At 48.1% G+C, this 11864-nt stretch overlaps 1 protein-coding gene across 1 annotated transcript; it reads left to right on the top strand.

The window, feature by feature from the left end:
- Nucleotides 1-1975: 1975 nt before the first annotated feature.
- LOC311586927 (serine protease 28-like) lies at nt 1976-4582 on the top strand (the record flags this gene model as incomplete). Its single annotated transcript, XM_084763246.1, has 5 exons — nt 1976-2036; nt 2209-2389; nt 2488-2753; nt 3967-4127; nt 4250-4582. The coding sequence occupies 5 exons, from the start codon at nt 1976-1978 to the stop codon at nt 4400-4402; spliced, it is 822 nt and encodes a 273-aa protein (XP_084619372.1). The 3' UTR covers nt 4403-4582.
- Nucleotides 4583-11864: the final 7282 nt, after the last annotated feature.

The following is an 11864-nucleotide window of genomic DNA, read 5'->3' as shown; positions in this document are numbered from 1 at the left end:
TTCTCCAGCACCATGTCTGCTTGCGCGCCACCATGTTCCCCACTATGATGGATGAACTAAACCTCTGAAACGGTAAGCAAGACCCAGTTAAATGCTTTTTTAAATAAGAGTTGCTGTGGTCATGGTGCCTCCTCACAGCCATAGAGCACTGACTAAGACAGTCGTACTGACAAAACTGACTAGCATACTTCTCCACTTGTCAGCTTGATACACAAATACGCCATCTTAAGCCATAACTTTCCATTCATTGTCTCCAAAGCCTAGTCTGTTAATACGATATAAAATAAGTCCAATTCCAAAAAGCTCCCAAAGATTCTCAACGCTGAGATTCTCTAAATTTTTTTTCTTAAAGCTTTAACTTTTCTTTTCTTTATTTTATTTTATTTTTGGTTTTTCAAGACAGTGTTTCTATGTGAAACAGAGCCCTGGCTGCTCTGGACTTGCTTTGTAGACCAGGCTGACTTCAAACTCACAGAGATCCACCTGCTTCTGTCCCCAAGAGTGCTGTAGGATTAAAGGCGTGCACCACCACAGCCTGGCTCACTTAACTTTTCTTATGCTCAAAGGGAAGAGCAATCCTCAGCTGCTTTCTACGACCTCATCAATCTAGCATTTTCCACGCCCTCAAAACCAGCAGCATCTGTATGATGCTTTCTGCATTGCCGAGCTCATCCAGCTCAACACGAGAGCTTCTGTGTGCTGATCCTGAGGACACATGTTCCTGTTGCCCCAGTACAACATGGAAAACTTCCTCAGTGGTGCTTTCTTTGCCAGTCCCAGCTGCTTCCTCAGCCGGAGAGTGAAGATCAGTCTTCTCGGGCAGGGATCCAGAGACTGTCTTTGTTCCTTCTTCTCGGACGGAATGCCAACAGGCCACAGCTGACTACAGTGATGGCCTCTTGCAATCAGCCGCAGATAATCTAGATAAGATGATTTGTTCAAAGGATCATGGTCCGTCACTAGACAGGAGGCCTAGCTTTGCTTGACCATGTCCATATTGGCCCTCACTTCCATCTTGTCAATTAGGTGACCCTGGCACAGGTGCCAACCCTACAGCATAAACAAAGCCATTAAGATAGTCATCTAGGCATTTCCTACCAATGTCTTTTTACTGACATTGGATGTGTTAATGGTGTTTGCGAAAGGCAGGATCCACTCCAGGTAGCTGGGAGTCACCTTTGTCTAGTTTAGCATATAAACCCCAGGGGTGTGGGAATTCACTTCCATCGGAGATTTACTTCTGTCACTGAGTCTCCAAAAAACTGTGCCACAGGCAATCTGGGCACATCCACCTGTTTTTGGGGCTTCATAAACACCTTGTGAGTGGTTCTCATACGAGGGGCCTGGTATATCTGGAGCCAAGGTGAGTCTCCAGCTTGGCTCTAAGCTGCCTCTGATGGGCCCTACAGAGGGGACAGTGAGTGTCCTGATCCTCCTATGTGGACAGCAGGGACACTGCAGGGAGCCAGCTACTGACAGTCTAGAAGCTTCTTTGGAATCCTTGTGCTGACCACAGGATGGGTAGGATGCGATGTGTCTGTGGCCAGACTAGGATCATTTTAATGGGACACTGTGGATATGTGAATTGGGGGGGAGGGTGGCCTCAGAGTTTGGCGGCACCCCTGACTTCTGCCTAGTGTGTGTCAGCAGTGTCATCACAGGCTCCAAACCAGAAATGCCCACAGATGCTGTGAGATGTCTCCCCTGGCTGTGATGTGCTGGGCTAGGCATGGGACCCACGTAGCATGTGAGTTCCTGCCAGGAGCACTGTGGACCCAGAGCAGGGAGATACAGAGGTCCAAATTCTCAGTGCCATCTTGGTTTCAGGAAGACCCTACCAAGCCCAACTCATTTTTTTTTTCATGAGGACAAAGGGGTGTTGAGGGGGCCATCCAGGGAGGTGAGCTATAGTATCTGGCAACTGTGGTGGCGGAGGCCCTGCACTTCTCAGAGCCCCATCCCTAACCCACCATAGATGTTCGGGCTATTGTTCCTGGTTCTCTCCTGCCTGGGAAGCCCTGTGTCTGTGGCCTCTGGTAAGTCCTGAGTAACTGCTTTGCACCAGGAACACTATCCTAGCCCCCAGCTGGTTTACCTCAGCACTGCATGTCAACATCTGGTTCGGGGTGCGGGGTGGGGGGTGGGGTGGAAAGAGGAGGGTAACAGGAGGCTGACCCTTGTTCTCTGTCATGTTCACAATGCTTTTAGTGTCTGTTTCCAGAACCGAGCCAGTGGGCATCGTGGGGGGTCACCGAACCCAGCAGGGAAGGTGGCCATGGCAGGTCAGCCTGAGAACTTACAGTTACAAGACAGGCTCCTGGGTGCACATCTGTGGGGGCTCCATCATCCATCCACAGTGGATACTGACTGCCGCCCACTGCTTCCTGAGGTGAGGCACCGCTGGGGCATCTGCTGGGTGTAGAGTGTAGACAGTGCGCTACCCAAGACCACCTGCCTCTGAGCCACCCAGGGTCTGTCCTCCCGCAGCCAGGAAGCCGACCCAGCCTTATACCGGGTCCAGGCGGGAGAAATATACCTCTACAAGGACCAGACACTTCTAAACGCCAGCAGCATCATTATCCACCCCGACTTCAACGTTTCTACTAAGAGGTTTGACTTGGCCCTGCTGAAGTTGACTGACCTCCTGGTCATATCCAAGGATGTCCAGCCGGTCTCTCTGCCAGGAGACAATGTAAACTTCAACTCAACTGACCAGTGCTGGCTGGCTGGCTGGGGTCGCTTTCTTGACTATGGTGAGTATAGCTGGGGTGGGAAGATGGAGAGACAGAGTGGACATTGCCCAGTCTCTTCTTCTATGTCCCTTCCCAGAGGGCTAGCTAGCAGTGTGGAAACAAGTGGGTAGGAGCAAGGCTCTCCTATGACGCAACGGTTGTGCTGGTGGGCTTCTTGGCCACTGAGGCGATGCTCACAAAAGTCAGGGGCATTTTCAAATCTCACAGTCAGCAAGTAGCCAAGGCAGAACCGGCCTGGCTTGCCCTGGTTTGAAGTTGCTGCTGCTTTTCTGGCTCCATCCCACACAGGAGGGAGCCTGATTGGCTATTCCCTTAGAGGAACACCATTTCTTCATGGGAACTGGGCGCCTCTGGGGAGCAAGAGACAGATACACACATACCTAATTGCTTGTATACATTGTAGCTGCGCACCATAGACCCAGGGTGCGAGCCGTGGCAGTAAACTCTCATCTTGGAGTCTCTGAAGCCAAGGTTGCACCACAGGCTCCAGGACATAGTCCTCTCTTCCGTTTCTCCAGCTCTGTACGCCATCACTGTGGCTTTATCACTAATGTCCACTACTGTGTGTCCAGGTGACTGGCCCTTCTGGGTTCACTTCCGTCTCCTAAAAGAACTCTTATAATGGGAGTTAGGGCCCATCCCAAATCCAGGACAAGCTCACTAAGAACCTCCTGCCTCAGCCTCAAGGGCTAGGGTTATACATGTCCCCTGCCTGCTTCAGAATTCTCTCTCTCTCTCTCTCTCTCTCTCTCTCTCTCTCTCTCTCTCTCTCTCTCTAAGACAGAGTTTCTCTGTGTAGCCTTGGCTGGCCTTGAACTCACAGAGATTCACTTGCATCTGCCTCCTGGAGTGCTGGGGTTACCGGCATGCACCACTGCGCCTGGCTCAGAATGATCCCCTCTTTAACTTAATAACGCATGTAAATAATTTATCTCCAAATAAAGTCCACGTTCTGGGTGGACGTGAATCTGGAAGGTCTCTAGCCTCTTTTGTAGACTCTAAACCCATTTAACCTAGAAGGCTGTGTGTGTGAAGGTAGCTTGGGACTGTGGTCCCATCCAGGACTCATGGGGAAAAAAGGAGTGCACAGATATTGTCCTTGCTCCGGGCCAGCGCAGTGCAGGGCCAGTGTGAGTGGCATGAGGTAAACCTGTTAGGGATGTCGGGACATGCCTCTCATTCCTGCTTCTGGAATTTTCCACCCCTCCTGCAGTGCCTCTGCAGCCTCCCTATCAATTGTACGAGGTGAAGATCCCCATTCGGGATGACAAGACCTGCCGGCGGGCTTACAGGGAACAAAAGAGGAGGGACAAGACTAGGATCATCTTTGAGGACATGCTGTGTGCTGGCACCTTAGGCCGAGGCCCCTGTATCGTGAGTCGTTCGGGCCCTTGTGACCTTCGTATTCCTACTCCAGATGCCTCACCCTTCAAGGGAGGCTGGGTCCGGGGAGTTTCCTAGCTTTGCCTCTGACTGGAGTACCCCTCTTCCCACAGGGTGACTCTGGAGGGCCCTTGGTCTGCTGGAAGAGCGAGCGGTGGCTGCAGGTGGGCGTGGTCAGCTGGGGGCGGGACTGCAGCAGCAGGCTGCCTGCAGTCTTCTCGAGAGTTCAGAGCTCTTTAGCCTGGATCCGGCAGCAGATCGAGTAGTCAGTCAGCCCACCCCCTGCTGCTAACCAGCAGAGACAGCTTCCTGCCTCCTCTCTACTTTCTAGGCCCTTCCTTGCCAACTGCTCCCCCCCTACAAGCCCCACCTGTCCTTCCCTGCTGACAGGAATGCCCCGGTCCCTGTGGGGTTGGGCTGCTCCTTGGCTGTACTTGTCTCAATAAACTGACTGAGCAAATGAACATTGTCAGAGTGGTCTTTGAGGTGTGGACATGGCTGTGGAGTGGGTGGACTCAGAGTCTCCGAGGCCAGTTAGGATCCCTCACGTTCTGTTTCAGCATCTCAGTCTTGAGGTGGACTCCATGAGAAACATAATAAACAAAATGCAAGTAGGGACCAAGATTAGCATGCATTTATTTAGTGTCTGGCAACCACACATAAGAACCATATTTTTCATGACGCCTTGGCTTTTAGTTACTTTTGGATGGGGCTGGCACAAGCAACTAACTCCATCTCATTGGTTTGAGACAGGGTCTTGCAGGAAGCCTAGGCTAGCCTCAAACTTGCAACCTCCTGTTTCAGCTTCCCATGTGCTGGGAGTACAGGCAAGCGCTGCCGGGTCCAGTATGACTTGATCTCAGGTCTAACAACTCTCCCCCTGGGTCTGAACAATAGTCTCTGAAGATGTTGCTGATTAGCCACCTGGTAATTTGTTTGTCATTGTCCCATGCCGGCTAGGAAAGATTTATTCTGGGTCCTGGTTGGTTGAGTCACGCATTGGTGGTGGGTGGGGGGGGGGGTAAATGACGGATGTCAAGGAGTTAGTTCCAATAAACTCTTTAGGTTCAGTTTGAGCAACAGAGGTATAGAAGGAATGGCTCCTCGGTCAGTCATTCCTGAACCCCACTCTGCTTGCCGGGTGGGTGATGTCGTGGCATCTCAAGAATGTGGTTTAGAAGCTGCACTTCTGTAAAATGGTAAGAGTTGAGTTATAAGGCTCCACGAAAAATGCAACCCACAGGAGTAAAGCTAGTTTTAAGATTAAATTATCAGGGACGGGGTCAAATATCTAGCCTCTGTCGGTCCTTAGAAGGCTTGTGTAGGAGAAGAGGGCTCCGTCCATGGAGGCAACCATTAGCAGCAAGACCCAAAGAACAATATGGAGGGCACCCCTTTAATTTCTTAAGTTGAAAACATATGTATGTATGTATGTATGTATGTTTGTATGCATGTATGTATGCATGTATGTGTGTATGCATACGTGCATGTATGTATGTATGTGTTGGTTTGCCTCAATATTTTTAGTGCTTACATTTTAAATTTTAAATAATTTTTTTAACATCCCAATCACAGTTTCCCTCTCCCTTCTCTCCTCCCAGTCTCCCCCTCCCCCACTTTCCCTTTCCCCTCCCCCCCTCTGTTTCTCTTCAGAAAAGAGCAGGCCATGGCATATCAAATTGCAGTAAGACTAGGCACATCTAGAGGCTGCTTCTAAAGAAAACAACAACAACAACAACAACAACAAGAACAACAACAACTCTTTGGCTTGGTAGACTAAACCATAACATTAACCACATTTATTACTTATTTTATACTTGTAACCTGCATGTATATTTATGCTGTACATGCAGGCCTGGGACGCAAGGAGGCCAGAGGAAGGTGCCAGAGCCTCTGGAACTGGAGCTATTGTTGGTTGTGAGCCGCATGTGGCTGCTGGGAATTGAACCTGCACCATTTGGAAGGGCAGCCAGTGCTTTTAATCAGTAAGCTGCCCAGTTCCTAGAGTGACAATTTAAAAATACCATTTTAAAAGTCTGTAAGACACAGAGCGGTCAGCAGGGCATCATACATGTTATGGCACCTTTGTACAGACGGTGGGAGGGTCTCTGATTGCTATCATTATTTTAAGCAGGAGCCATTTGGTTTCAGGAGCCAGTGGCTGGAGGAAGGTCCAGTACAACATCAAAAGACTCCACCATTTTCTCAGCTGTTCCTTTAAAAGTGCGAAGTTAGGCACAGCTAACCGGAAGGCTCTCCTGGTGAGCTCTCTGTGATCTGCAGTCTCCCTGAGTTTCTCATCCAGATACCATCATGTTGTTTTCTTGTAGTTTTTAGTCCTTAGCAGAGTTAGCTCTGCTAGTCAGCTTGACACACAGTCAAATGTGTAGGAAACATTAAATATTCATCTTTTTATTAAACACCATAAAACTTGTGTTTATAAGGAATTAAAATCTTTTTATTTTCCCCTACCTTTATGTAAATGTTTTGTTCCCCCAACTTGATAAAACCTTTGTTGACATTAAAGCCCTTCCTTTTTTCCTTCATTTCTTCTGTGCTGATTAAAAAAAAAAAAAACAACAACAACAACTAGCCAGTCATGAAAGACTATGAGGTTGGACCCCTGCCAATGGGGAAAAGTCACAGTCCCCACATGGACTAGACCAAAACCAAGTGCACTTCTTGTCCCCGTGGTCACACTTCAGTGAGCATGCTGAGTCTCTGTGTCCCGAACTAACTTCTAACAAAGAGAAGAAGGGCATACTCTGGCCTGCCGTGCCTACTGCTGTGCCCACTGCTGTGCCCACTGCTGTGCCTGGCCCTGGCCTGCCATGCCCACTGATGAGCCTGGCTCTGGCCTGCCATGTCCACTGCTGTGCCTGGCCCTGGCCTGCCATGTCCACTGATGAGCCTGGCCCTGGCCTGCCATGTCCACTGATGAGCCTGGCCCTGGCCTGCTGTGCCCACCGCTGAGCCTGGCTCTGGCCTGCTGCAGCATCTCTCCCTGAGCAACAGCGTTGCAAATTTTGCATAATATATAAAGTTTAGAAATGGTTCAACACATTTCTAGTCAGATACATAGGGTATTAAAGGTTCTAAAGCCAATTTGAAAATAGTTGCTTACAACGCATTTGAAGACTTCAGCAAGGACCAATCCTTAAATCGATATTGACTTTATGACATTTCTTAAGTAGCCAAAGTTCTGAAACACAGACATTAAAAAACATAACACAACATTATTTTTTTTTCCCAAGACAGGATTTCTCTGTGTAGTGTTGGCTGTCCTAGACTCACTTTGTAGACCAGGCTGGCCTCGAACTCACAGCGATCCACCTGCCTCTGCCTCCCGAGGGCTGGGATTAAAGGCGTGCGCCACCACCACCCAGCTAATCTTGTCAATTTTAAGAGGCCAGGTAGTGGTGGGAGGAGAGGCCAGGTCAGAACAGCCTGGGAATTGGCACTAGGGCTTTCATCTGCTGCAGCTGACTGTATTGGTCAGGAACTGGATGCTCTGCTGGAGGTAGCTGACCATCAGGGAGGATGAGGGACAGAGTGGCTTTCCTGGGAAATAGAACCCAGCATATGAGACTCCTGAGGGATGCTGGATTTGAGTCTCTGCCCAGTAACCATCCTTCTTTTTATCTATCTGATCAGAGTCCTTCAGTTAGGACACTGTCACCAGCAAAGCCATTTTGGAGGCCTGTTTTGAACCTAGCAAAACCATTGGTAGGTCTAGTTTCAGGGGATCTGTCACCCCCTTCTGGTCTCTTAGAGGTACTGCACACACATAATAACAGATGGAACACTCATATTCATAACATATAAATAAATAAAATCTTAAATCAAAACCCAAGAATCATCTTGTAGCTGGGTGTGATGCACAACTTTAGTCCCAGAACTTGGGAGGCAGAGGCATGTGGATCTCTATGAGTTTGGGAGCAGCCTGGTCTACAGAGGGAGCCCCCAGGACAGCTAGGGAGAGCTACATTGTGAGACCCCCTCCCTCAACAAAACACAACTGTCTTGTTGTTTTAGACATAGGAACTTTGTATCTCCTAAAGCTTTCTTACCTTGCAGATGTGAACAAGACAAGGAAGCACAGTTACATTTTAAAATCAGTCAACAGGTCAAAGTACTGAGGTGTTACCTTGTCTTAGGGAAGAGCAGCCATTGAAATCAGATAAAACAAGCCACAAAGAGCACTTACAGAAACTGAATTTTATAAGAATGCATATGTTACATTTGAGCCAGGCTACTCAGGGCATGCTCACCTGGAGCGCCCGCGCTCTCTCTCTCTCTCTCTCTCTCTCTCTCTCTCTCTCTCTCTCTCTCTCTCTCTCTCTCTCAATGCCAAGGAAGGCAATAGGCACATTACTGAGATTCTGCCTGTGAGTTTCAGACTTATTTTTCCAAATGCTATGTTCTGAAACTGTAAGCAGTTCCATAGGATGGCATACATTAAGCAAACGGTCTCTATTTTCTTTCATTAGTCTTATGTGTAGCTTGTTCGACACCTTAACAAGCATAGAGACAGCCAGGTGGTGCTGGCGCATGCCTAAATCCCAGCACTCGAGGGTCAGAGGCAGGCAATCACTGTGAGTTCTAGGCCAGCCTCGTCTACAAAGTGAGTCCAGGACAGCCAAGGCTACACAGAGAAACTCTGGCTCGAAAAACCAAAACCAAAACCAAAACCAAAACAAGCACAGAGACATCGCAGAAGAAAGAAGACATGGCATTAGACTGATTGATTAGTGTTTGTTTGTTTGACATAGGGTTCTCTGTGTAGCTCTGGCCACCACTGCCTGGCTCCCATTTTTTTAAAAAATCTAACTTAGGTGGTGGCTGTGTCTTTTTCCCATTGCCTAGGATCTGACCTCACAGTCTTAGTTCAATTGGCTAGTCTGAAAAAAAAAAAAATCAGTGTTCGAAGGAGAGGATTTTCTCAAGTCCGTTCGTATTCTCTCTCTCTCTCTCTCTCTCTCTCTCTCTCTCTCTCTCTCTCTCTCTCTCTCCCATTTTGGTTTTTTGAGACAGGTTTCTCTGTGTAGCCCTGGCTGTCCTAGAACTCTGTACTCTGTAGCCCAGGCTGGCATCCAACTCAGAGATCCACCTGCATCTGCCTCCCGAGGGCTGAGATGAGAGGTGTGCGCCACCACTGCCCAGCTTGTTTTGTTTTACTTTAAAGTACTCTCTGCTGGTTGAGGATGTATCTTATTTGTTTGACATGAACGAGGCACTAATTTTAACTTCCTGTACCACACACAAAAAGCTCTTTTTCCCTCTGACAATAAAGATAGGACCATTTGGCCACTGTGGTAAAGAGGCCAAGGCCGAGGCAACAGGCTCAGACTGCCCTGCTGACCGGATCCCACGTCTTCCTTCACTCTGTGGCCTTGGACAGATGCTTCATCTCTCTGTGCTGCAATGTCCTCACATGCCAAAAGGGGATATGGAGTGGAAATACTGGACAAAAGCAAGGCTAAAAAAAACCCAGCAGGGAACACTGCAAATCCTGTGGCTCCATGTCCTGTGTTAAAGGTGCCGATGGCGCTGTCCCCCCAGCTTTATTGACTACAACGCTTCTCTCTCCGCGGCTGCAGCTCTCTTTGGCAGATACCCCAAGACAATATTTTCCTTTTTTTAAAAAAAGATTTATTTATTTTGTGTATATAAACACTCTATTTCTAAGTACACTTGCAGGCCAGAACAAGGCATCAGATCTCATTATAGATGGTTGTGAGCCACCATGTGGTTGCTGGGAATTGAACTCAGGACCTCTGGAAGAGCAGACAGTGCTCTTAACAACTGAGCCAGCTCTCCAGCCCCTCAAGACAATATTTTCACAGTTACATAGATCATGGCAGATCTCAAAACCCTTATTTCTCTATTTCAATTGGTTTAATAGAACCCAGTGGCTCAAGAGAGCCTCAGACTTTTCCTGCCCCATGGGAGATGTCCCAGACAGTCCAATAGAACTCCCGATTTGCTCAAAAGAGCTTTCACACTGACAATGTCTATCCTAGAAATGACGTTACTGTTAGATTATGAGCCTGTCCCTTTAAGAGATTTATCAACTCTATAAAGTCAACCCATGTTCCCGTCTGGAGCTGACAGGCCCCTTCTGCACAGATCACAGGTGGGAAAAAGCAAACCCAAGATAAAGGAAACCTAACTAGTCTCCCTGAAGCCCACTGTAGGAATGTCAGAGCTCTGTCTTCCTGTCTCTGCAGCACCGTGACTTGGTCAGGTCCCAGTGACTGACAGCTCTCGCCCTTTCATCACCATGGATACCATGTTTCTCTACTTAACAACAATACCTCAATGTTGTTCCAGAACACAGAAAATCAAAGCCAGGCACCAAACCACAACTCTCCCAAATGTTTCAAAAAGAGCCTCAAACTGATCTGGGCGTGGTGGCACACGCCTTTAATCCCTGCACTTGGGAGGCAGAGGCAGGTCCATCTCTGAGTTTGAGGCCAGCCTGGTCTACAGAGTGAGTTCCAGGACAGGCAAGGCTACACAGAGAAACCCCTGTCTCAAACAAAAGAAAATAAAAGAAAAGAGAAAAAAGAAAAGAAAAAAAAAAAAAAACAAACAAACAAAAAAAAGAGACTCCCACAGGGCCAGATTTTCTTCAGAGTCCAAACTCTCCTTCACTGAGTGGAGGTAGAGAGCAGCTGACGAGGAAAGAGGAAAATATCTCTGGAGTAAATGACTCTGACTTGTGCTGAGAGTTTCCACCTCTCTCCACCTGGGGCCAGCTGACTGTGACTGGCCGACACCCCAAAATGTATCTATGGCCCTTCATGGTTGACATTTTGTTATCAAACTTGGGGGCCTGTCTTAGGGTTATTTAGGGTTACTGTTGCGGTGATGAACACCATGACGAAAGCAACTTGGCCCCGCCCCCCTCCACCAATTACTAATTAGGAAAATGTCCTACAGCCGGATGTAATGGCCGCGTTTCCTCCGCCGAGGCCCCCTCCTCTCCGATGACTCCTGCTTGTGTCCAAGTTGACACAAAACCAGCCAGGTCACAGCCCGTGTCCCAACTCCGGTCTGGCCACTTGTCCTCAATAAGCCAATTTTTAAAAGAGCCAAATTAAAGATGGAAAGCAAGGAGCTAGAGAGATGGCTGAGGTCAAGGGCACTTGCTGCTCTTGCAGAGGACTGGGTTCAGTTCCCAGCACTCATATGGTGGCTCTAACCATCTGTAACCCCAGTTCCAGAGGATACAACGGGCATGCATGTGGTACGCATCCAGGCAAGTATTCATACATACGAAGTAAAATAAATAAACGCAATAAGCAAATAACAAAAGTGGAAAGCGTAAAAGGGAGACTTAAGAAGCTGGCTTCTCCTTGACGGCTGGCTTGTTTTTTCTTGGGGGTCTTTGAGGGGTGTTTTTGTCTCATAATTTAGAGTTGATCAGTTTGAACAAAGACAGGAAGGCTGATCAGCCCATACCTTTGGGGTAGATTTGTTATTAATAATAATAATAAAAAAACAACACACAGCTCTCTTATTAAAGAAAATAAGAAGTAGTTTATTCTGCAGCCATTTAGAGGGACCATGGCTGAAGGAACATAGATTTAGGTTACCCCAAATTCCATGTTCCAGTGTGGAAGCAATTCCATGAAATGTTAAAGTTTTACAGAACAAAGAAAGTCTTGCCGGGCGCAAGCCGGGCATGGTGGCGCATGCCTTTAATCCCAGCACTCGGGAGGC

The sequence above is a fragment of the Acomys minous genome (genome assembly GCF_964271855.1).
Source record: "Acomys minous genome assembly, chromosome: 16".
In the NCBI taxonomy this organism is placed as follows: Eukaryota; Metazoa; Chordata; class Mammalia; order Rodentia; family Muridae; genus Acomys; species Acomys minous.
Note: the sequence above shows the minus strand (reverse complement) of the source record. Positions and strands in the feature narration are given on the sequence as shown.